Source organism: Lutra lutra, chromosome 6, assembly GCF_902655055.1.
Source record: "Lutra lutra chromosome 6, mLutLut1.2, whole genome shotgun sequence".
Lineage (NCBI taxonomy): Eukaryota > Metazoa > Chordata > Mammalia > Carnivora > Mustelidae > Lutra > Lutra lutra.
In genome coordinates, this window is record NC_062283.1 from 132,041,494 (window position 1) to 132,066,970 (window position 25,477).

General features: G+C 38.1%; 1 protein-coding gene across 2 annotated transcripts in view; it reads right to left on the reverse strand.

Annotated features, from left to right (window-relative positions):
• The window catches only part of CDK19 (cyclin dependent kinase 19), a 170,433-nt gene that overhangs the window by 43,413 nt on the left and 101,543 nt on the right, over positions 1-25,477 (reverse strand). For both annotated transcript variants that reach the window (XM_047733061.1, XM_047733062.1), the window contains 2 exons: positions 6,374-6,484; positions 4,061-4,201 (listed from right to left, as the gene is read on the reverse strand). In XM_047733061.1, coding sequence (XP_047589017.1) covers positions 4,061-4,201; positions 6,374-6,484 — 252 coding nt within the window. The remainder of the gene's footprint in view (positions 1-4,060; positions 4,202-6,373; positions 6,485-25,477) is intronic.

A 25,477-nucleotide genomic window follows, 5' to 3' on the forward strand; every position in this document is an offset into this window, starting at 1 on the left:
TTCCTTTTAAAGCAATTCCTTAATATAAGTAATCTTTTTAGTGACTTATTTAATTCTCTATTTCTGTTTTAAATTCTGGGATCCAAATGACACAACTAAATACTATTTCAGATATGTAATCAATCACAATAAAAACCCCAATCTTCTTTGATGATATAATGCCTATGTTGTAGAGTCCAAAACACTGATTTTTTTTATTTACTTTTTAAATTTGGGGGGTTATACCATTACATTGCAAATTTGTATTGACTCTAATGCCTTTGATTGTATGGATCTTGCAGGTTTCTCACATCAAATGAAAATTTAGAGATGGTACATACTCTGAAACAGTTGTAACCAACACATAGTATAAGGCAAAATTTCTTACAATAGGAAATGAAGCATTAAAAAAAAAAAAACAACACTCCTGACTAAAACACAACTCTATTAAAATAGGTTCACACACACAGAAATTTTCCAAATGTCCCCATCATGTTTCTTTTTTTTAAAGATTTTATTTATTTATTTGACAGAGAGAGATCACAAGTAGGCAGAGAGGCAGGCAGAGAGAGATGGGGGAAGCAGACTCCCTGCTGAGCAGAGAGCCCGACCCATCATGTTTTTAAAAACCACATTCATATTTGATATACTTCATATTTCTATACTGACTTCAGAATACATCTAAAGTAAACATACAATTTAAATCTTCTACTCCTAAAAATACTTCGGCAGAACCATGACAATACGGTCCAAGTATCAGGATTCACGATCACTGACAAGAACCGAGCAGGCTGACACGGGGCAGAGTCCTACTGATTCAGAGTTTCCAATATTATTAGTTACTTACTTGAAGAAAAGAGGCATTCAGTGAATGCAAATTATGAATATGCTATACAAGGTCAGAACCACATTCAGAATATATTTTTTTCAACATCATGCTATGGTTGAGGTAATAATAAGAGTGGCTTCCATAATGGGAAAAAAATTTTCATTCTGGGAAAAAAATGTTCATTCTGTTGTTCCCAATTTTTTTTTAGTTAACTCTACACCACATGCAAGGCTTGAACTTGCAACCCTGAGATCAAGAGTTGCATGCACTACCCACTGAGCCAGCCAGGCACCCCTGCTGCTTGCAAACTTTTAGCACTTAAGAACAAACAAACTCCCAGGGTGCCTGGGAGGCTCAGTTGGTTAAGCATCTGCCTTTGGCTGAGGTCATGCATGATCCCAGGGTCCTGGGATCGAGCCTCACGTCAGCCTCCCTGCTCAGGCAGGGAGCCTACTTCTCCTCCTGCTTGCACTCTCTCTCTCTCTCTCTCTTTGTGTCAAATAAATCAGTCAGTCTTGAAAAATAAATAAATAAAATCTCCCTAGCCTGGTATCTTTGGCTTCCTTGATCAGGTTCTAACCAATATCTTTCTGGTCTTAACCACATACTACCACAATTTACTTACCCATATTGGAATCAGACAGAACTCCATACTCTTTCTGGGACAATTCAAGAGCTTTCTCCCCTCAAAAGATTTTACACCCAACACTCCCTTAGGTTACCCTCCTTTCTCAAATCTCTTTATAGCTGAGAGAGGTCTTAGGTGCCAGACTCAAGCTTCACTTCCTCAAGTCTCTATTTCGATTCTACTTATCCTTCAATGTCTAGCTCACGTGGCAGTTCTGTGAAGCTTTCCTTTCTCCTTCTGCCCCTCATAGCCTCTTCTAACCTTGAGGAGCATTTAGTCTGTGCCTGTCACATAGCCACGATCACGTTCTTTCTCATCTAGTTTACAGCACAGCTGTTTGTGCCCATGGCAGATTTCTTCTCTCAGAGTAAAGTCCTGAGGAGAAGCTCTTCCACGCAGTTATCTCTGTACTGTCCCCATCCCTCATGCTTTAAATATACAAGGTAATAATAAGTGTTTATTATAGACAGTGTGTTGAAATATATAAATATGTTACTTGATCCAAAAGCATACCATAATAATCAGTATTCTTACTCACATTCACTCACTGAGGAAATATTTACTCAGTACCTGTTGTGTACTCAGGTACTACTAGCGTGCCAAAATGAATCATAGACCCCGCTCTCTCAAGAAGTATATGGTCTAGAAGATGTTCTAGGGTACCTATATATACTGCTACCATACTAACAGATAAGTATCATAAGAGAAGTAAAGAAGTACAACAGCAACCAGCAAGAAGGAAAGATTATTTCCAAGTAGGAATGGATACGAGGATAATTTTTAACATTTGTCCAAGTCCTCAAAGACAGGTAGTATTTGAATATGAAGAGATGGGGTAATAAGTAAAGGCCATTCAAGCAGGAAATTTCCGGACACAGGAAACAATCAATAGTTTAATGGTACAGTGTAAATGAAAGATGATAGGGATAAAGAAAAATTCTAAAGGCAGTTAGGGCTATATCTGTTATAACCTTGAAAGCCCAATAAGGAATTAGAGCTTCAGTCTGTAAGCAATGAGGAACTATCAAAGTTCTTGAACAGGGGCTGTGTAGTTATTTAGATGGTCCAAACCGGATGGAAGGGAAAGAGACTGCAAGGAGACAAGTTGAGAGGCTAGTACTATCCTTCAAGGAAGAGATAATAAAGGCCTGAACTGAGAATGAGGCACTAGGGATGGAAATGGCCAAATGGAAGAGATATTTTAGAGGTGAAACCAACAACACTAGGCAAGGTCTAGATGTATAGTGCAAGGGTCTGCAAGGGGTAAAAGAACCTTCTAGGTTGAAAGGAGGGTGATCCCATAAAGAAGATAGACATGAAAGCAGCAAACCGACTAGGAGAAAACCGAGTCCTAGTCATACTGAGTTTTCGTACAGGTGGATACTCATGTGACAAGATCAGAAATAAAATCTGTTAATCTATGCTATTCAGAATAAAATATACAACTTTGTGAAAAAAGAGAAGAGCTGAAATTAATCTTCAATAAAATATTCTGATCAATGATTCAAACATGATCATGAACTCAAAAATAATTCACATCAGTTATATTAAGCACACAGCAAATTAATATTTAAAAAAACCATTTATGAAGAAGGTTTTGAACTGGAATGACCTCATGTACCCATGTAAAAATGTGCTGATTCTGTGGTTTATAGTAAAATGACCAGGTGAAAGTCTTTGGGAACAGTTCGAAATTATGAGGTGAAATGCATCTACTGAATTGGGAAGTCCATCTTTGTGGTTACCTTTATTGGGCTTCAACTTAACTTCAATGTCACAGCAAGAGATGGTAAAGTCAGACAGCAAGGGGTACTAACTAGATGTCCTTTTGTATTCATTCCTCTCTATAACAAATACTTCTCCTCAATTAGTAAAACTGAGTCGACCTAGATTTATCCCTACCATATCCCTAGAATTGCCAAAAGCCTAAGAAATAATGATCATGGAACCACTTTTCTGAGGAGAGTTGGGGAATAAAATTTCCAATTATAAACTCTCATGGGTATTACTATTCAGTAACTATTCAGTAACCATGTTTCCTCTCGAACCAAAAAGATCTCCCCAACACAAACTAACGTGACAATAATGCAAAGATAACCAGAATTTAACATTAATAAATGTTTGTTACATGTGTACTGAAAAAAAGGTATAATCAAACATTTGATTTGTTGATAATACTGATAACATTTCTTGATAATACTGATAACATTCTGTTTACTGGATGCAATGTCATTATTTCAATTTAGCTCTTAAGAAAAAAAAAACAATGAGAACTCAACCTTTAATTATTAATGTTTTTACTAATAATGAGCAATAATACAAAAAAATGGATTGAAAGGTACTTATTTCACATATGACTATTCCATTAAGATTATACCAATCGTTTGTTGAAAACCACACATTTTATAGCTATGCATAAATACAATGGAAGAACATATACCAAATGTTCATAATGGTAATCTTTTAACTGTAGGCTTATGGGTGATTTTATTTCCTTCCCTTTTGCTTATATGTGTTTTCAAAATTTTCTACAATAATGTTTATAATAATTGCACTAAGAGGAAAAAATATTTTTTAAGAGAAGGTAAAAAATCGTATTGATGATTTAAAAGAAACATACTTACCAGATCTCTGTGAAGCACCCAATTTGCATGGAGGTAATGGATACCATCAAGAATCTGGTAAAGTAATGATTTAACCATAGATCTTGGCAACTGCATGGGCTTTTTATTTGCTTTTGATGCACGGTGAAACTTAATAATATGCTAAAAATTTAAAAAAAAGCATTCAAAATAATATATAGTATTTGCTAATATTTATATCAATAAAAACAAGTCTACAATAAACTCTCTACATTTAAAAATTACTTATTAAATGCCAATAATGACGCAAAGAAAAATAATTTGAATACTAAGGTCAACCAAATAGAACCTATATTTGTGGTCAGTCAACGTGACAATGTTATTGAGGGTATAATGACTAGATTAATGAAACCACAAGATTTTCATTAAATAAAACTAAAGGATAAAAAGCATTGATACTTAAAAGCCTACATAAAAATAGCACTAGTTGTATTCTCTATTGACAGAATGAAAGACTAAAAAAAAAAAGAAGACCCTGTGAATCTTTACTGTCCTTTTTTTTTTTTTAAAAGGAAACTCCATGCCACACATGGGGCTGGAACTCACAACCCCGAGATCAAGAGCTGTATGCTCTACTGACTGAGCCACCCAAATGCCTCTATATCTTTACCATACTATATAAAGTTAGCACTTAGAGCATTTGTGTAATGTCACTGACTATACATTTGAATTATTAGAAAGTTCTACCTTCTTTGGCACAGTGTGAAATTAGGTTACATTCCTAGTAGTTAATATTAAATAGGAAATCACTAGGAAGGAGGAGGGAGAGAAAAATGGGAAATCCAATCCCACTGAAATAAATACAACTGCATCAACATATTCATATGTTTATGTCCATATGCTATTTTGTAGGTCATGAAAACATTATAATGATAGGGAAGAAATGCTACCTGTCCCCCAAACTTGCATCTACATCTCTACCTCACCCCAATGCAAAACATGACATAATGGGTATTAAAGGCCATTTAAACCCCTATTAAACAACAATGGAAACATTGCTCCACTAACTTTAAAATGGTCAGATGGCATGGAAAAATTTTAAGCTATTTACATTGCTTTCTTATTTTTTTTTTATAAACTGTTCAACAATATATACTTTATTTAAAGAACTAATAGAAAATTAAGGATTATACTATAGCAACAGTGTCCAAAATATATATATACAGTATGAACTTTCAACTTTCAACTTTTTATAGCCACATCAAAAAAAAAAAAACCAAGTAAAATTAACGTAATGTATTTTAACTAACACAGCATATTAAAAACATGATCATGCCAACATACAGTCAATATAAAACATATTAATGAGATTTTTTCATTTTTTTCCTACTAAGTCTCCAAAAGTCAGTATGTATTTATATTTATAGCGTATCTCAATTTAGACCAGCTACACTTCCAGTGCTCAACAGGCACATGCAGCTGGGGACCGCCATGTTACAAACAACAGGCCTACAGGACCTGATACTCCAACATGCTACATGTTTTTTCCTCACATCACTGATATTCAAAATGAATGTTATCAAATAAACCTTGGGAAATATAAAGGATACAGAGAAATGGAGAAAACATAATTCTTATGATCAGCTATGAGAAAAATTCACTGGACATTCTTGTCAATATCCTATAATAGCATAATTCTTAAAGTTCCTTCAAGACCTGTAAGTCTGTTAAGTTTCTCCAAAACAGATGTGCCATTATTTAGAAATCACACACCACACTGTTAAGTCAAAACTTAACTACCAAAAATTTGGACTTACTGCCAAGTCTGAATATTTTATACTTTTAGCAACTCCTTGGGTAAAATGTTTAAATATCCTGATTTCTAACATAAAAAATTTGGAATTAGAGTTTTTGGCTAATATTCATAAAACTATACATATATACTTCTATATAATTGGCAAAATGCTGCAAGAGACTGACCTTAACTTAGAAAGGGAAATTATTCACAAGTACATAACTGGTGAAATTTGAACTAGTGTGTGTACCACAAAAGAAAGCAATTTTCACTACACATTATCAGTAAACTGTCTTTGATGACTTGCCTAAAATTAGTCTCACACACATTAACACTTTTGAAGTGACATTTCTGAATGTTACAAATACCATCTTCTCAGTATATGACAGCGTTTATTGCTTGAGTTCTCTTAAATCTGCATTTGCATTTAATACTTATTTTAAACTCTGGTCAACAAAGCAAGTTTTCCTTCATGTGCATTAGCAATATGCAGCATTACATACATCTGTTTCTCCGTACCTAGATGAAGAGTCCTAAAAATAAAGCAAGTTTAGACTTACCCACAAATCATGTTCCGCATAATCAAAGAGCAGCCACACCTTCCTGTCACTGTGAGAAAGGAACACCTTCTGCAAGGCGATCACGTTAGGGTGCTTCAATTCTCGCAAAAGCTGAATGCAAGAGGAAGAGAGGGAGTCACTCTCCTGTTCGCAAGCAGGGGGAAAATGACGCATTTTCTAGTGAAATCTTTGAAAATTTAGACAATCCAAATAAGCAAAATGAAAGAAAAAAAAATACCCCTCCTCTGAGATAAGCTCTGCCCCCTCTCGGTACATACCCTTCAAATTCTTTTTCCACATGTATGTGTGTGTTTTCAAAATGGGATCATTTTAAACAGTAAATGTAAAACAGTAAACAAAAGTAAATATCGTATCATGAAGTAATTAAATATAATTTGGAATGTGCTTTTTTTTTTTTAAACTATTGAGGGGCAGGAATCATGTATTAATTTGGTTTTTTCTACCCTAGCACAGTAGGTACTCAGTAAATATGTGACAAAAGAAGGGAAGAAATTTAACAATCTCTATACTTACCCACGCCTAGAATACATGTTTGAGGTTTTTTAGAAAAGCAGTGAGTATAAGGTAATGACTCTCATTCCCACTGATTTAAAAAAAAAAAAAAAATGGTGTGGAGAAGAGGTCCCATAAATATAGAGAATAAGGAATAGGCCCTCACAGAGTAGAAGCTGGACCCTGATAATAAGAAGAAAATCATAAGAAGACAGACCAGATCTGCAAGTGAAACCTTAGCCCCTGGCACGTACCAGGCTGCTGCTTGATAAATTACTTAGCAACAACTTTCGCTGTTGGAGGGCAAAGCCTTATAAACACGCTTGCCTCGGGTGTTCCTTAACCAGGGTTCAGATTTAACACTAACATGCTCAACTTGCTATTTTGAATGTCTTTTACACTTAAAACTCTGTGGGAGATACAGAAAGAGGGAACAAAATTTCTACTGAATACTTTTTGCATGTGGGAAGATTAGATATACATGCTTCTCTCCTTTAAACCTTCTAACAACCCTCTGATCCACATGGAACCTGAGGGCCAGTGTTATAAAAAATAACTTGACCAAAACCAAACATCTAGAAAGAACAGCAGTTTGCATTTAAAGAGATCTGCCTAACTCCAAAGTCCACGCTTTGTGGACTATGGCTAAAGCCCTTGTCTTCATTTCCTACAGTGTAACAGGCAAGACAGACATACAAATTTGATCAATGAGGCAAGAGAAAAATTGTTTATCCATCTTAATAACTTTATTATTTTTTTCCTAAGTGCCTGAGCTGGAATCCTGTTAAAAAAAAAAAAAAAAAATTGTATGGGACGCCTGGGTGGCTCAGTGGGTTAAGCCTCTGGCTTCGGCGCAGGTCATGATCTCAGGGTCCTGGGATCGAGCCCCGCATCGGGCTCTCTGCTCAGCAGGGAGCCTGCTTCCCCTCTCTCTGCCTGCCTCTGCCTACTTGTGACCTCTCTCTGTGTGTCAAATAAATAAACAAAATCTTTCCCAAAAAAATCATGTGAATTCCATCTCTGGAAGTTTTATAAATTACTTCCCAGTTGCTAAATTCTTTACTACTTTCAATGCTGTTTCCCAGTCCTTCAATTCTCTCAGTTTGGTTCTGTCCTTCAGCTTTTTCTCTTGGCCTGCCCTTTGACCACCTTGCTGGAAGGTGGCGCTCTACCAGGTATAATTTGGGCATGGTTCCCGGATAGGACTCCCTGGGTTCTCCCTCAAGCCACCTGCCCCAGAACACAGCTAAGAAGCAAGAGTTAGGATGGGCCGGGCTGCCCTGAGACACCCTTCTACTTTGCACAGTCTGCCTCAGGGTTCTATGCACATTTCCTATTAGATCTAGGTAGGAAAGGAGAGCTGGAAAGAAGTGTCCAGGGAAGACATAAAGTCCTACTCCCTTGGTGAGCAGGGAGGGCAGGGGCCGTTAGGCGAGTGCTCAGCTATCGGCTGCTGCCTCTACTCCCACTGCCTAAGAAAGGTGAAACAATCCCGCCTCTTGCTTCAGATGCATATGTTAGACATGATACGCCCCTAATCAGTGACTGTATCAGAGAAAGTGGGGGGATGCAGAACTATACCCAGACAGTTTTCCTGTTTGTGAATGGTTTAGGCTCCTAGACTCAGTGGGTTAATTTAATGACCCTATTTGCCATGGTCAACCTTCAAGCACTTGGACCCTGGTGAGAGGCCCTCCTGCAGAAGCAATGTCTTATCCCCTCTCTGACTCTTGGTATTAATGAACTTAGAGAGTTTGGCTTGATGAAGTCTCTACCCAAACTACGTTCTCTTTGTTACCTGCAAGTGGAAGGGAGGTGAAACTCACTTCTGCGTCTACACCAGGCTCTGACTCGTCCGAGGGGAAGGGAGATCACATGCAGCAATATTTCATCCATATCTCTAAAAATTTAAGTTTTCTGTGACTACAAATTGGTGATCCCTCTACAATGCAACCAATTTAGCTCCCATGTTTAAACATTATTTTGAATAGGTAATATATTTACATGGTCCAGAAATCAAAAGTACATAAAAGGATATACGCTGAGATGTCTCATTACCATGCCTGGCCCTGCTGACCATAGTCCTCTTTACCTGCCAGAACTAACAACTTTTATTAGTTAATCCTTCCAGTGTTTCTTTATGCCAATAAAAGCAAATATGAATATATATTTTTATCTGTCCTTATTTACTCAAAAGATAGCACTTAACTTTCTTTCAATACAATCTATCCTAGAAATTCCCTCAACTATCAGTATACAGTATTAGTAGGTAGAAATCTTTCTTTTTCTTTATCACAGCAGCAATGTATTTCTAAGTCTTTTCTTTTCTAGTTCTTTTTTTTTATTGTGGTCAAGTGTGCATAACATAAATTTACCATTTTAACCATTTTTAAGTGTACTGTTATCCTTTGATACTCATTTTGCAGAAATATCTCGCTTGTGCTAACATGAAGCTGTTACAGTCTTTATTCATTCAAGTAAGGCAAGGGGTACGGCAAAGGCCAAGTAATGGTGAGCCTTGTAAGCCATGCGGAAGTGTCCCCAGCAAAGGTCTCTAATATCACTGGAAGTTTGCTAGGCACAGGGGGTAAGTGAAGAAGCCAGCGGATATTAAAGGTCCCACACTTTGACTATCCTGTGCGTGTCTCATGGTCAGGTCAACCAAATGAGGAAGTCTAAGGGTGATAGAATTTAAGACAACTCCCAGATTTGGCTTCACGGAATCATCTGTATTTCAGGTGTATTTATACTGGTATATTTTTATACTGCTTTAACTGTTTAAACTGCCCCCCATTAAACCTCGAGAACAATGTTTAATGTATCCCTGTATCCCCAGGGATGAACGCAGAGCCCGGCACATAGAAGAAGCCCTGTTTTTAGAAATCTCATCTAGCTGGAGGGCTTTCAATGTCACTGGTGTGCAGGAACTCCCAAATGTTTTTCTCTCGCCTGCACATCTTCCCTGAACTCCAACGATGTGTATCCAACTGCAACATCTCCACTTGAATGTCTAAGGACCCAAACTGAGGTGGTGCTCTCCACCTCCCCTGTCCTCTGCCCCAACTGTTCTTCCCCGGGCTCAGTACTTAGCAGCCTCATCATTCCAGGACTCAGGTAAACAACTTCATCTACTTTAACTCTCTTCACAATGGCCCCTTCTCAGCGAGTCTTTCCTGGTTCTTCTATTTGAAATTATAACCGCCCTCTGCACCTTTATTTTTCTGCAAAGCACTATCACTGTCGGAAATATTACAGCTCTATATTCCTTATCTATAATTCTAAAGAGCTCAGAAAACAAAGGCTTCTAGGAACTCATGTAGGAAAAAAAAAATTAACGTCAATGAAAAAAAAATACACTGGCAAGGGCACACCCTTTCGGGTTATCAGATTCTGATTCTACAACTCTGTACGTTAGAGACAACTGATAACAATGCAGGATAATACTTGTCTATACATGTGCAAACTGTCCTGTCCAGGAGAGGTTCACTGACTTCCCTCTCCCATTATGGAAAAGGTGAGTTCTGCCTCAATTTGCCCATCATTTTAATATTCCTGGTCTATAAATATGTCTAAGAATTCTCCTTTGAATGGGCTATACCATCTACTGGTTTCCTTCATTTAACAAGTTAAAGAAAATCTTCAAATATGTTCCCTTTATATCTGTATCATATCATAATTCTACCTTTTTGGAAAACTATCCTTTGATACTCGTTTTGCAGAAATATCTCACTTACACTAATGTGAAGCTGTTACAGTCTTTATTTATCCAAGTGTGAATGATCATACTTCTATACTAAAGAATATTAACAGGTTTGATTACTGCTTCCCTGGGTGCTAGGTAACATAATATATATACCATATTATCTTTCTAAAATCTTTTTAAATTTTTTGACTCTAAAACACATCTGGTTCCTAAGGCTTCATTTAAGGAATTGGGGGCCTAGGTATTGTTTGTTTATTTTATCTTGTTTATTGTCTCTCTCCATTAACCTATAAACCCCATGAAGGCAAAGTTTTTGCTGGTTTTATACCTCCCGTGCTTAAAAATGGTGCCTGGCACATAGTAAGCACTCAATAAATATTTGTCACAAGAATTAATCTACTGAACTTACTGAACTTACCTAGTTCCTACAGAATAAACCAGTAAATAGCTTGGGATATTATAAAACTTCAATATCCTTCCAAAGGTGTTTTTTTGGGGGTTTTTTTTGGGGGGGGGTTTTTAAAATTTATTTATTTGAGAGAGAGAGAGATCACAAGTAGGCAGGGAGGCAGGCAGAGAGAGGGGGGGAAGCAGGCTCCCTGCTGAGCAGGGAGCCTGATGCGGGACTCGATCCCAAGACCCCGAGATCATGACCCGGGCCGAAGGCAGAGGCTTAAGCCACTGAGCCACCCAGGCGCCCCCCCAAAGGTGTTTTGAATGCTTTTGTTTTTAAAAAATTGAACAGACTATGTCTAATATGGTTTTTCTAAGGATACTGACTTTCTGCAAGCTACATCTATTTTAAGCTTAAGAAGGAATAGTTCTCTCTACTAGTGCCCACACTACCGAAGCAGAAGAGAGCTGCCTTGATGTGAAGAGCAGACACATAGCTCTTAATAGCTCAGGGTGAGGTATTTCAGCAGCACAGAACCTGAAACGGAAAAGAGTGCTACGAGAGTGTTTCCTGAAAGGACTACGAATGAAATAAGTGCTACAAAATTCTGAAGAAAATGCACACAGGAAAAGGGGACGGGGGGACACACCTGAGGAACAAAACAGAGATGAATCCCATCACTGGTTAATTTCAAGGCTAGTTTGCTAACAGAAGGCTAGACCTTAAGTAAGTGCCACACAAGAGTATATTCTCTACCCCGATTTACTGAAGCCGACAAATGAAAAAAAGGGAACTTCTCTACCACTCATTACTGAAGAAACAAATGTCCAATAATAAAATAATAAGAAAGCTAATAAGTGAATTACAGTATATCCACATATTGTAGCCTCTTACGCATATGCCAAGAATTTTTAAATACATGAGAAAAGACTTACACTATAATATTGTCATGTAATATAAAAAGACTGCAAAATATTGAATGTCTATAAAATGGGAACTACATCAAAACATTAATATAGTATCAGGGTGGTAAGATTAGGTGTGATTTTTACTTCTATTTTTCTATTTTACAAGTTTTCTATAGTGAACTCCCATAATTTAAAAACTTACTCTTATCATTTAAAAACTCACATAAAAAAATAATAAAAATAAAAATAGGGGTGCCTGGGTGGCTCAGTGGGTTAAGGCCTCTGCCTTAGGCTCAGATCATGATCCCAGGGTCCTGGGATTGAGCCCCGCATCGGGCTCTCTGCTCAGCGGGGAGCCTGCTTTTCCCTCTCTCTCTGCCTGCCTCTCTGCCTACTTGTGATCTGTCAAATAAATAAAATCTTAAAAAAAATTTTTTAAATAAAAATAAAAACTCACACACATGTATACACACACACACCCCCTAGAGACAGTCCTTTCTCTCCAGAAAGATATGTCCTGCTAAGATACTATCAAATTATCACAGTTTCTTATGTGATTGATCTGTAAAGGGAGTCAAAGAAAGAAGGAGATGGTCATACTTGTACTTTCCTTCATTCTTGGCAATATCACATTTTACCAATGGACTTGGATTTCTTGTCACACAAATATTTGTTCAACATGACATCATGCAACTACAGATATGCTTTAATCGTATCTAAATAACAGTTAAGCATAATGTGATTTTCCTGTGAAAATTCCAAACTAAATGATAACACCTCCTGTGCAGATACTCGGAGTACTAACATTATCTCAAAGGAGCCTAATGAAGAATGTACAATGAACATCCCAAGATTTTATCTGATCTTCCTTCAAGGGCATATTAGTGACTATAAAAAGTATCCAATTTTCACTATCCCAAACATATAATAATTCAAAGTTATAATCCTAATCTTTTTTCTCTAAGGCACTATTTAGGATCCTGACTCACTTTGGGGAGGCTTGGGCTAAACTACCAATTACAGAACCCATCCTTACTTTTATACACACATCCTTCTTCCCCTCTTACCCCTCTTTCTGTTCTCCAAGTCTCTGATGCCCCCATGGTTCCAGATTCCTCTTTTAGGGTATCTGAGTGGAAAGGGTCCTCTTATACTTCAATAACTCACTTATCTCAAAGTAGATTCAATTTTTAATTCTTTTTCTTTTTAAGAGAGGGAGAGAGAGAGGTGGGGGATGGGGCGGAGAGAGAGAGAATCATAAGCAGGCTCCATGCCCAGTGCAGAGTCCAACACAGGGCTCAATCTCACAACCCTGAGATCCTGACCTGAGCCGAAATCAAGAATCGGACACTTAACTAACTGAGCCACCATTTTGCTATTCTTATTTGCTATTCTTATTTGATCCATTGAAAGTAACTATATGATTTATTTGACTCTCGATCTTTCCCATGGTGAAAATGGCTTTACTTTAGGAAACACTGAGTGTATTATTTTTTTTTAAGGGTATGACCCCCACCCCACATACACAAAAAAGGAAGATAAATAAAGCAGTTTATCTTTATGGCAAAGAGGGGACTCTAAAGTGCCGCAGTATTCCTAAACTGAAATCTAAGAGTTAGCATTTTGAAATCTGCCATGTCCACATCTGTGACAGCAGCCCTTTCGGAAGCCAGTCCTTCCAAGAGCGTGGATGCATTATAACCTTCCAGCAGGTGGCACTCATACTCTGAAAAGGGGTCTACAAAACAGCAGCCCAGCTCTGGTTCCAGGTGGCCCTAAATTATTTGGCTTCATTTTACTCTAGGGACGCTGCATTACCAGTCATAAGCTTCAGGAAGGTCAGTGCTCCCACTGCCACAAAGCAGAGGTGACAGTGAAGCAACAGGCCTACGCAAAAAGTACGGGTTTTAGGATTCTGAGATCTGAGTTTGAGTCCTGATTTATAAATGTATGATATAAAGCAAGTTAATTTCAAAACCCCTCCGGGCCTCATGGAATAATGATATCTACTACGCCAAACAACACAGGATCTGTAAGAATTAAATGAATAAGTACATTGACTGTAACACAATGCATAGGACATATTAAGTACTTGATATAGTTATTACTCTTATTAATTACCTCTTATTAACAAGAATGTGATGTGGACTAAATGACATAATATATGCAGAATGCCTCCTGGCATCTAAGTTCTTGGTGAATAATAGCTGTTATTGCTCGTATGCCTAAGTGGAAGCGATCAATCAGTCTGGACAGTCAGAGAACCTGATTAAAAGGAGATGTGGTGCTAGGGCGCCTGGGTGGCTCCTTAGGTTAAGTGCCTGCCTTTGACTTAGGTCATGATCCCAGGGTCCTGGGATCAAGCCCTGCTTCAGGCTCCTGTCTCAGAAGCAGACTGTCCCCTGAGCAGGGAGCCTGATGCCAGGCGGTATCCCAGGACCCCGGGATCATGACCTGAACTGAAAGCAGATGACTATGAGTGTTTTATAAGCACTGCGAATAGAAAAAGTTTAAGTATGAAAAACAAAACCAATGCAAGTCAAAATAAAGAGTTTACAAAGTAAAACCTATGGGAACTGGAATTACAAGGGCTTTCTGATTCAATGAGGGGTAATCAGAAAATCTTTTCTTGTTTCAATGCTCCTAGTTGAAAATCTTCCCAACCTCCACAATTACTGAAACTAAATTTGTCTTTGACTCTGGACATTGTTTTAGAGTCTTGGGGTTTCAACAAATAAACTAACAAATATTTATTTTCTTCTCATCTACCCTTCTGTTTTTGTCCTAGAAGTAAAAGGAGGAAGGGGGAAAATCTAATTTAAAAACTCCTTATTTAGATCCTTGCTTAAAAAGAAAAAGAAAAAAAAAAAAGAACTTATTCTCATAATTCTATCTCTGGTTCTCTTTTCCTTCTCTATTCTGCAGTCCCTCTCGACATCTTACTCATGTGTCTGAGGTTAGCTACTACTTTATGGAGAATCCCAAATCTTAATCTCTATCTCTAATCTTGCCCCTAAACTCTGATATAAATTTCCAACTATGCATACATACATACACATGAAATCCCACTGCACCTAAAAATCCACAGATCCAAGACAGAACATCACTTGCCCACCTCTACCTCTTAGTGTGTCCACTATTCCTACAGTTACATTAATATTTCCTCACCAATAAGGTAGACTCAAAACTTATAATCAATCAGTGTTCAGCCACTGAACAAGTAAGTGCTACATACTCTGCCTTTCCCATATCACTCATGAATTCTCATCTTTACACATGTGCTCCTGTCTCTGCCTGGAAAGATCTTCCCTATCCTCTTTGTCTGATGAACGCCTACTTACCGTTTTAGAAAGGCAGAGTCCTTTGTAAAGGACAAAGGAGGAGTTTATCACTGCTTCTAAGAAGTCTTCCCAGAAACTCCTAGTCAGAACTGGGGTATCTCTCTTCTGTTTCCATCTATCCTGTATTTCTTGTTAACACACACTAATGAAATAAATCATGATGTAGTTTAATTCTCTATCTCCCTTAATAGATTTAGGTCCTGGAGTACAGGACAATGTCTTCTATCTCCGTCTACATTTCCATTGTCTTGAACAAGCCAGACACATGTAGGTGTTCCATAATGCTGGATGAATTAATGAATGATGATGTAATGCCTATCTCTTCTATTTTTTTATAAGATCTTTTTACTTATTTGAGAGAGAAAGAAAAGCACACGAGTAGGAAGAGGAAGAGCAGAGGGAGAAGCAGACTCCCCGCCAAGCAGGGAGCCCAATGCAGGGCTGGATCCCAGGACCCTGGGATCATGACCTGAGCCAAACGTAGACCGCTTAACCGACTGAGCCACCCAGGCGTCCCTCTCCTATTTCTTCTAATACATTCTATGCACTGACATCAGAATATCTTCCTAAAATAAAATGTCTGATAATGTTAACATCTCCCATTCCAAAATCTTAAATGACTTCAAAGTTAAAACTCCTAAACACAACATTCAAAACCAATCCACAACAAACGGGGGATGGAGTGCCGGGGGAGCTGAGACTCAAGAAAAAAACTGCATTGTAAATGAGGCAGGTGGATAAGATCCAAATTAAGGAACAGCCAGCTTTTACCTGGTAAGGGAGTATGATCACTGCCATATGTTGCGGCCTTCACCATAAGGATATTCCCTATGCCATCATCACGAATGGGCTCCAAGGTCTCAGAATTCATCCCATTACCCCATACCTCCCACAAAGCCCTTGCCCTAGACATGCAGATGAGGCAGAAGTATGATAGAAAATACCCGGCAGCTAGCAATGACAAAGAAAGAAAAAAAGTCAAAATTCCTTAAGAAACATGAGTGCCTAGCCTGCTGCAGGCACAGGGAGCCTCCGGTTAAGTTTACCATGTTATAGAGACCAAAGAGGAGAAAGAGTAAAGAAATAATTTTTAAATTGTAATTATGATGAAGCTACTAAGAAAAATACAGAATATGCATACACAGCAAAGCTCACCTGCTCTGGAAGTCAGAGAAGGTGCTCCTAAGGCATGCTTGTTGGAAAGAGAACTGAGAAGTCAGAGTCTCCACCAGCCAGCAAGTGCACCATGTCATGAAGACACCAACTCTAAGAACTCCTTCCCCAAGGCACATGGGTGGTTCAGTGGGTTAAGCCTCTGCCTTCAGCTTAGGTCATGATCTCAGGGTCCTAGGATCGAGCCCTGCATCGGGCTCTCTACTCAGCAGGGAGCCTGCTCCCCTCCTCTCTCTGCCTGCCTCTCTGCCTACTCATGATCTCTCTTTCTGTCAAGTAAATAAATAAAATCTTCCAAAAAAAAAAAAAAGAACTCCTTCACCATTCATCTTTTAGGAGCACATATCAAACGAAACTCCAACTTTATTCTAAATTTGCCATAGTAGACTTCTATCACTGTGTAACAGAGATGTGTCTTTTCTTTCCAGATGAAATATTTATAAAACCACCTAGCCCAGGACCTGGCACAAAGCAGACATTCGCAAGTTTTGTCGAATGAAAAAAAAACAAAAGCAATAGTACATGAACTGGTTTTCAAATATGTTGGTTAAATCACATTATTCCACATGGAAAAAATAATATTTTCAAACCAAGAAATAAAATTTCTAACAAGGGAATTTAGTAAGCCTGAAAATTGAAGTTGGTATTTGATGAGTTAAAAGCCAATAAAGTAATACTTTTATAAATGGCCATAATAAACTTTATTTTTACTTTAGTGCACTCTCAAGCTATCTGGGTTCACACCTAACCTGTACCTGTATAGCTTATACTTCTAAAATATATGGTTTAGCTTTTCTTTAATACAAGCAGGCAACCAAGGAGCCCTGAAAGTGATCCCCTGCCAACTCCCTCCCTGCCTGCCATCTATATGGTTCCGGGTGGAGATCTTCAGGGAGAAGGAGAGGGTTTCGCTTTCTGAAGGAGCTTGTTTCATTTGTAACTGATATTCTGCTTTTCATAATGACTGATGTCATCAGTGGTCAGACACCCCTCCCATACAACTAGAAGAAAGTGTACTAACGTTTACAATTTATAGCTAAAGGTTTTGACTAATTATTAATAGCTAAAATACCAATACCAGTAACTCAACATATTTCACATCTCTATGCTTCCAGGGAAGATAAACACAATGAAGTCAAGGCTCAAAGATATTAATCATTTATAGCTCCTGAAGACCTCACGGGAATTTAAACAGTAGTAATAAGTAAAGCTACTAAATGATCTGACCAAAATGTAATCCAGGAAATGTCTACTGTATTGTTTCCATTAAACAAAAATCTACTTCCTTCCTACTCTGCTTAAAAAACCTTTGAAGGCATTATAAGCAAACACAGAGGGGGGTGAGTTTCCACAATGAAATAAACGACTTTTTTCATATTAAACACTACTAGAGATAATAAATCCTAAATATTTCCAGTGAGTTTTAACTTTGGTTTTTTAAAAGAGCTACACTGTGACATATGTGACTTTTAGGAAAATATGTTAAAACAATGGGGGGGGACCTGGTAATTACTACATTATAAAAATGAAAGATAATTCGGGGTGCCTGGGTGGCTCAGTGAGTTAAAGCCTCTGCCTTTGGCTCAGGTCATGGTCTCAAGGTCCTAGGATCGAGCCCCACATTGGGCTCTCTGCTCAGCGGGGAGCCTGCTTCCCCCCCTCTTTCTGCCTGCCTCTCTGCCTACTTGTGATCTCTGCCAAATAAATAAATAAAATCTTTAAAAAAAAAGGATTAATTCAAAATACTATAACTTTCAATAATACTGTGTTTAGCAAAGCACAGATGCAAAAAAGAACATTAATTTTAAGGTAAGCTTTCTTTGAATAATCCTGGAGCTTTGAAATGTCTTCATTCAAGGCTGCCTGTAAAATACATATAAAATGTCAAATCTCACTAGACCCTCCTCTTTGAAATGTAATTCTTCAACATAAGTTCTGGTCATACTTAAAATAAACATCTGCTATAGGGAAAAGCTCCTTTTAAATAAAATTCACAAGGAAAAGGTTAATAAAACTATCTTGTTCAGAAAATATATCCCAAAGTCAAAAGGCCACCAAAAAATCACCAAATTGTAAGACATTAACATTAAAGCGCTAATTTGCTTAATTTACAGGGCTTATAAAAATCATTAAGAAAAAAAAACACTTCAATAAAACAATGGGAAGAGAATATGAATAGACATTTCACAAAGTGAAATACAAACTAAAATAGTAAAAAATTGTATGAAAATATGACTATCTCACAATATAAAAATACAAGCTGAAGCAATGGAGATATTTTTCATCTACGAGACTGGGAAAAATTTTTAAAGCTTAAGAGTTTCTAAATGGTATCAATAGGAAACTGGCTGAATAAATTAAAGGCCCATCCCTATGGTAGAATATTATATAGCCATTAAAAAGAATGCAATAAGAATTAGATAGATCTGTATTGTTGGTATGGAAAGAGTACCAAGATAAAATGTGAAGTGGCATAGATACAACAGAATATATAACATCTTTTGATACTTTTAAAAAATACAGGGGCACCTAGGTGGTCCAGTCATTGGCTGAGGATCGGACTCTTGGTTTAACCTCAAGTCGTGATCTTGGGGTCATGGGATCAGCTCCTTGTCAGGGTCCATGCTCAAGGCAAAGACTGCTTGTCCCTCTCCTTCCTTCTCTGCCCCTCCCCCCACTCACACACACATTCTGTTTCTCTAAAATAAATGAATAAAGAGAACCTGGGTGGCTCAGTCGGTTAAGCAGCTGCCTTTGGCTCAGGTCATGATACCAGGGTCCTGGGATCGAGCCCCACAATGGGCTCCCTGCTCACAGGGAGCCTGCTTCTCCCTCTCTCTCCCCCCAAAACTCACTCTCTCTCACACAAAAATAAATAAAATCTTTTTTAAAAAATAAAACAAAATAAAATGAATAAAATATTTGAAATCTTTTTTAAAGACAGAGATATATATGTGCTAATATATATATTACAATACATTGGTAAGGCCAAAAGGAACCATTTATAGTAGCTACTTTTGTACAGAAGCACCAGGCTGAGAAAGAGGTTTAAATTTTTCATTTTAATCTTTAAATATTTTTTGAATTCCTATTATATTATACTGTTTCTGCATTTTTCAAGTTAATTTTTGTAAAAAAACCTACTCTAAGACACAGTTTTTCAAAGCTGCACCTTATAACCCATTAAATGGATTAAGAAATCAGTTTAGTGAGTTTGCAACCAGCAGTTCCCATCCACCAGGGAGAAATCACCTCAATTGGGAACTGGAGAAAAAAAATAATTGAAAACACCGTGTACCTCATAAGTTATGAGTAAGAGAGAGCCAGACATGAGTGGATCACAGTTCAAAAAGAGCTTGAAAACCACTGCTCTCAGATATTAGATGTTAATACTATTTTTAGTCAGGAACAATCCTACTGACCTTATCATTTCTGGTCCAAAGCCAAGAACCATCTTATATTAAGCTAGGTTTTTATATGTCATTCTTAGTATGACCAAGTTGAAAAAAATATTATTAGTTGAAATGATAATGAAGAAAAAAATATAATTTCTGGAAATCTAAAGAGATGTAATTACAAGACACTATACAATGTACATGAAGACTTGGATGAATTTTTTTAAATGAGTGAATTTTTAAAAAATGAATCTATATACATTTATTAATGACAACAGCCCCACATTTTAAGTTCTAAACATTAATAATCTCTGAATTGATGAGATCAAAATTAAGAAGTTTGGTTAAGACTGTTTATCTATTAAGAAATCACCAAAATAACGGGCTTTTTAAAAAATGCTAGGCTATCTGAGAATTTCAGAATTTTGACAGAAGACTATATATCTCAAATACATATACAAAAGATATTCGCAAAGTCATGTATTTTAGGATCTTTTTGGTGTCAAAGGATGTGTTTATTCTGGTTACAAACACAATCTATTGCCCAATCACCTGTTTGATGAGGATAGATAAATAACTAAAAAATGATTAGCCAGGATTAGGAACATAGTTCAGTCACCATAAATTAAGTAAAACTGAAGAACTACAGGAGAATGAAATCAAAAGACTTTTTTTTCACGAACATGGCAACTAAACTCTATACATTATGCAGTCAGTGTTTTTTTAATTTCACAAAATTTAATTTCATGTATCTTTACTCCTTCCATCTTTTTCTCCCTTTCAGTCATGCCCCATCCTCCACTAAGCCTTGCTGGCTTTTTGCTTCCTTTGTTTCTTTCCATTCATGAAGGGCTTTACTATCAATGATCTCTCACTCTTCCAAATCCCTATGGCAATTATATACACCACTCATTTCGAATTTAACATTGATTACTTATATTATCTACCTTTTATATAGATACCTTAATACTTTTATATATTGTTATATACTTATATTAACTCTTTGGTAAACTATATGGTCATTCCATATGATGAATATAGTAAATATCAATAAATTGTTTTAGTTATATTTTTAAGTTCTCATATAACTTAGAAGTCAAAAGTTGTTCCATGAACATGGGCATGAACATGTCTAAATAGATTCTAATAATCCACATCCCTCCCAGGAGCATGGGGTCATAGGCCAAAACTAATTTTGGAAGCAGCTTAGTCCAATAAGTCTTTTAAAAAAGAGATAGTAGGGGCGCCTGGTGGCTCAGTTGGTTAAGCAACTGCCTTCAGCTCAGGTCATGATCTCAGAGTCACGGGATTGAGTCCCACATTGGGCTCCCTGCTCCACGGGGAGTCTGCTTCTCCCTCTGACCTTCTCCCCTCTCATGCTCTCTCTCACTGTCTCTCTCTCAAATAAATAAATAAATAAATAATCTTTTTTTTAAATAGAGAGATAAGTAGAATATTCCTCAGCCATCAAAAAAAGTGAAATCTTGCCATTTGCAATGACGTGGATGGAGCTAGCAGGTATTATGCTAAGTAAAATAAGTCAATCAGAGAAAAACAATTAATATATGATTTCACTCATATGTCAAATTTAAGAAACAAAACAGAGGATCATATGGGAAGATGAAACAAAATGAAATCAGAGAGGGAGAAAAACCTTAAGAGACTCTCAATCCTAGGAAACAAACTAAGGGTTACTGTAGGGGAGGGGAGTGGGGAGGATGGGATTTTGGGGTGATGGGACTTTAAGGAGGGCATGTGATGTAATGAGCACTGGGTATTATGTAAGACTGATGAATCACTGACCTCTACCTCTGAAACTAGTAATACATTATATGTTAATGGAATTTAAATTTCTCTTGAAAAAGAGACAAGGAGGGAGGATATTACTGGACACGAACAATGGCAATAAGGATAGAAAGGAGGTCAATAAAAAGAGGGCTGGGCAGAATTAATATGATACACTAAGGGCAAATGATCCAGGATGACACAAACCACAGAATAGATAATGGTGTTATTTCTTTTTTTTTTTTTAAGATTTTTTATTTATTTATTTGACAGACAGAGAGCACAAGCCGGGGGAGGAGAAGAGGGAGAAGCAGACTCCCTGCTGAGCAGGAAGCCTGATGCGGGGCTCTGTTCCAGGACCTGAGCCGAAGGCAGACACTTAACCGACAGAACCACCCAGGCACCCCTGATAGTGGTACGATTTAGAACCAAGGAAAAGCATTACAGCTTTGAGGTGGGGAGAAATGTTGATGTTCCTATCAAACATAATTGAGCTTGAGATATTCATGGGGCACCTTGCCAGCAGTCTTGGATATGTGGATCTGGAACTCAGGAGAGAGAGTGTGCAATTGGAGACAAAAAACTGAGGGGTCATCAGCACAGGGATAAGATGGGCCCAGAAGTGTTTTCATGTACAGGTGAGAAGGGCAATTAGTAGAGAGCACTTTTGGGAAACAAAAGCATTTTAAAGATTTTATTTATTTGACGGAGCAAGAGAAAGAGAGTGCGCATGCGCATGTGCAGGGGTAAGGGTAAAGGGAGAGGGAGAAGCAGGCTCCCTGCCCAGCAGGGACTCCATCCCAGGACTCTGGGATCATGACCTGAGTTGAAGGCAGATGCTTAACCGAGTGAGCCACACAGGCACCCCAAAATGAAAACATTTTAAGAGTCTAAGAAAGATTTAAGAGAAAGAGGATCACACAAAGGCTCAGAATGTATACTCAGAGGAAAAGCCTCCTTCTCAGAGGAGAGAGGATATTGGTATAAAAACCGGAGGGTTTCCCTTCTCTCAGAAGGGAAAATGGATAATGATTTCGAGTGTTGAAAGAAGTGTGTATCTGTTAGATTTGTCAACCTCTACTGGAGGTATTTAGGAAGCGTAGGAAGAACAGTTTTCTCCACTGACACTTTAAATTCCAAAGGAAAGGTGTCATTGCTATCTTATTCATTTGTTATTTACCGCATGGAGAACAAAGCCAGTCATTTGGTGGACACTCAACAAATTTTCTTGTGGAAACAAAGTCAGATTGCAACAATAGCTAGGCTGCTCTTAACAGTGGTGAGGAGAAACCATCAGGCCACGAATGGGAGCACTAAGGGCTCAGAAACGTGGTTTTATATTGTTTTGCTTTGTGTGGTAGGAGAATTTTCAATATTTTTTAAATATGGAGAGAGAAGAATCCACAGGGCAGGAAGAAAACATAAATATCTGCTTAGACTTCATATATGACCCTTCCCAGAATTATCGGCTAACTTTAGCCCAAATGAACATATAAATGGTTGAAAACCTGAAACACTTTGTTTTAATGAGTAGGAAAAAAACAACATAGGATTATGATACAGAATAGCCTCCTTATAAGTGAGCGAGTATAGCGAAATCAGCTACTGAACCACTACATATCTTCCCCAGCTTCCTGTCTTCCTCTACTTCTAACTCACAAATTCTTTTTTTTTTTTAAAGATTTTATTTATTTATTTGTCAGAGAGAGCGAGGGAGAGAGAGCGAGCACAGGCAGACAGAATGGCAGGCAGAGGCAGAGGGAGAAGCAGGCTCCCTGACGAGCAAGGAGCCCGATGCGGGACTCGATCCCAGGACGCTGGGATCATGACCTGAGCCGAAGGCAGCTGCTTAACCAACTGAGCCACCCAGGCGTCCCTCACAAATTCTTTAAAGGTGTCCCTATAGCAGGGGCAACAGGACTCTGTGGGAGTCAGAGGTTGGTACAGGTGTGATGGTAATTAGGGGAACTAAGGGAATATGGAAGGAAGGAGGAGGAACTGAAAGAACCTTCAGGAAGGCTATTGTTAAATCACAATAACATTTGTGATTTAACACAATTTGTGATTGGTAAGATCCACATCATTTAAAAAAGGAGGAGGAGGAGGAGAAGAAGAAAAGAAAAAAAAACGAAAAGAAAAACCATGATCTCACATAAACGTCCATGGTTCAGAAAACGTCAGATCTGGGGCGCCTGGGTGGCTCAGTGGATTAAAACCTCTGCCTTCGGCTCAGGTCATGATCCCAGGGTCCTGGGATCGAGTCCCGCATCGGGCTCTCTGCTCAGCAGGGAGCCTGCTTCTCCATCTCTCTCTGCCTACCTCTCTGCCTACTTGTGATCTCTGTCTGTCCAATAAATAAATAAATCTTTAAAAAAAAAAAAAGAAGAATGAAAACGTCAGATCTGAATCTATGGCATCTATTAAATGTGAGCATTTTTAAAAGATCTGATCAAACAAAAAAATGGTCAGCAGTTTCTCTTATCCTATACCTATTTCTGAAAACATTGACACTGGAATTCCTTGACCTCACTGGCTGGCCTCTGGCTTGTATTCTACCTCAAGCCACACCAACCCACTTTCAGGCCACCTAGCGCCCCATGCTGCCTCAAACCACAGCTGCTTCACTGCCAGAAGGGCCTTGACCCTATCCTGCAAATACTCAAGACACTCCCCTTCAAGATCCAGCTCCATAACCTGGCCTTTTCTTGATGGCCCCTTTTTGCCTTTCTCAGCCCACCACCCACCTTCACTCAAAATATAACTGACCACTTCTCCACTGGTACCGTACCGTACCCGCTCACTTTTATCATACCCACCTTTAACATCTGACTGTTCTGGTTGTGTAACTGCCCACCTGGCCAGACAGCCGCCTTTCCTGTTCATCTCACTCACTCCCCAGAGTCTAGAACAGAACCTGATACATGTAAATGCTAAGCAAAGTGAAATATAAAAGACTACTGCCATCCATTTTGGAACTACAAAATTAAGGCCCTCCACCAAAGCAATACCCTACCTAGATGTCTATAGCTTCGCCAACCATCTACAACACCATTAGAGCAACTGAACCCCATAAATAAGCTATCACAAACAAAACCATTTCCGAATAGAGATAAACACACTGTTTTTGCCCAGATTATGAAGGATACAAGTTAAAACAGAACTTGTCTTAGTCTCCCCAGATGTAAATGTGATTAAAACTATAATTCTATATTTTGGAATGTGTTTCAATTACACTACTACATTTCCAACGCCCTGAATTTTACAGATTTTCTATAACCACAAAAATAGTTGTGCATCTCTAAAGAGAGTGATGACGCCCATATTATAAATCTGCATCATAAATCTTTCATCCACTTATCATGAGTCATTTTTGCTTAACTGGTATTATCATATGTTAATTACTTAGGCACACAGAAAGTTGTGTGGGTTTCTTTGACAATTTTTATTTATTTGACAGAGAGGGAGCACAAGTAGGCAGAGGCAGAGGGAGAAGCAGACTCCCCACTGAGCAAGGAGACTGACGCAGCACTCGATCCCAGGACTCTGGGATCATGACTTGAGCTGAAGGCAGAAGCTTAACCGACTGAGCCACCCAGGCACCCCAAAAGTTTTAAACATTTTAAAATTATAGAAGTAATATATGCCCAAATGCAATGCCAAAATCCAAAAACATAGAAAAGCACGAAGAAGAAAATATAGGTCACCTGCAATCCTACCAGACAACTTGCAAGTACTTTTTATGTCCTCCCAAACTTTCTCCCACACACATATACATATGATAACAATAATAATCACCATGACCACGAAAAAGCTGCTGCTTTATGTGATCTTATCACAGGATGACACAGGCATCCTGCTAAGCAATTCTGCCATGTTATTTCATTTAATCTTT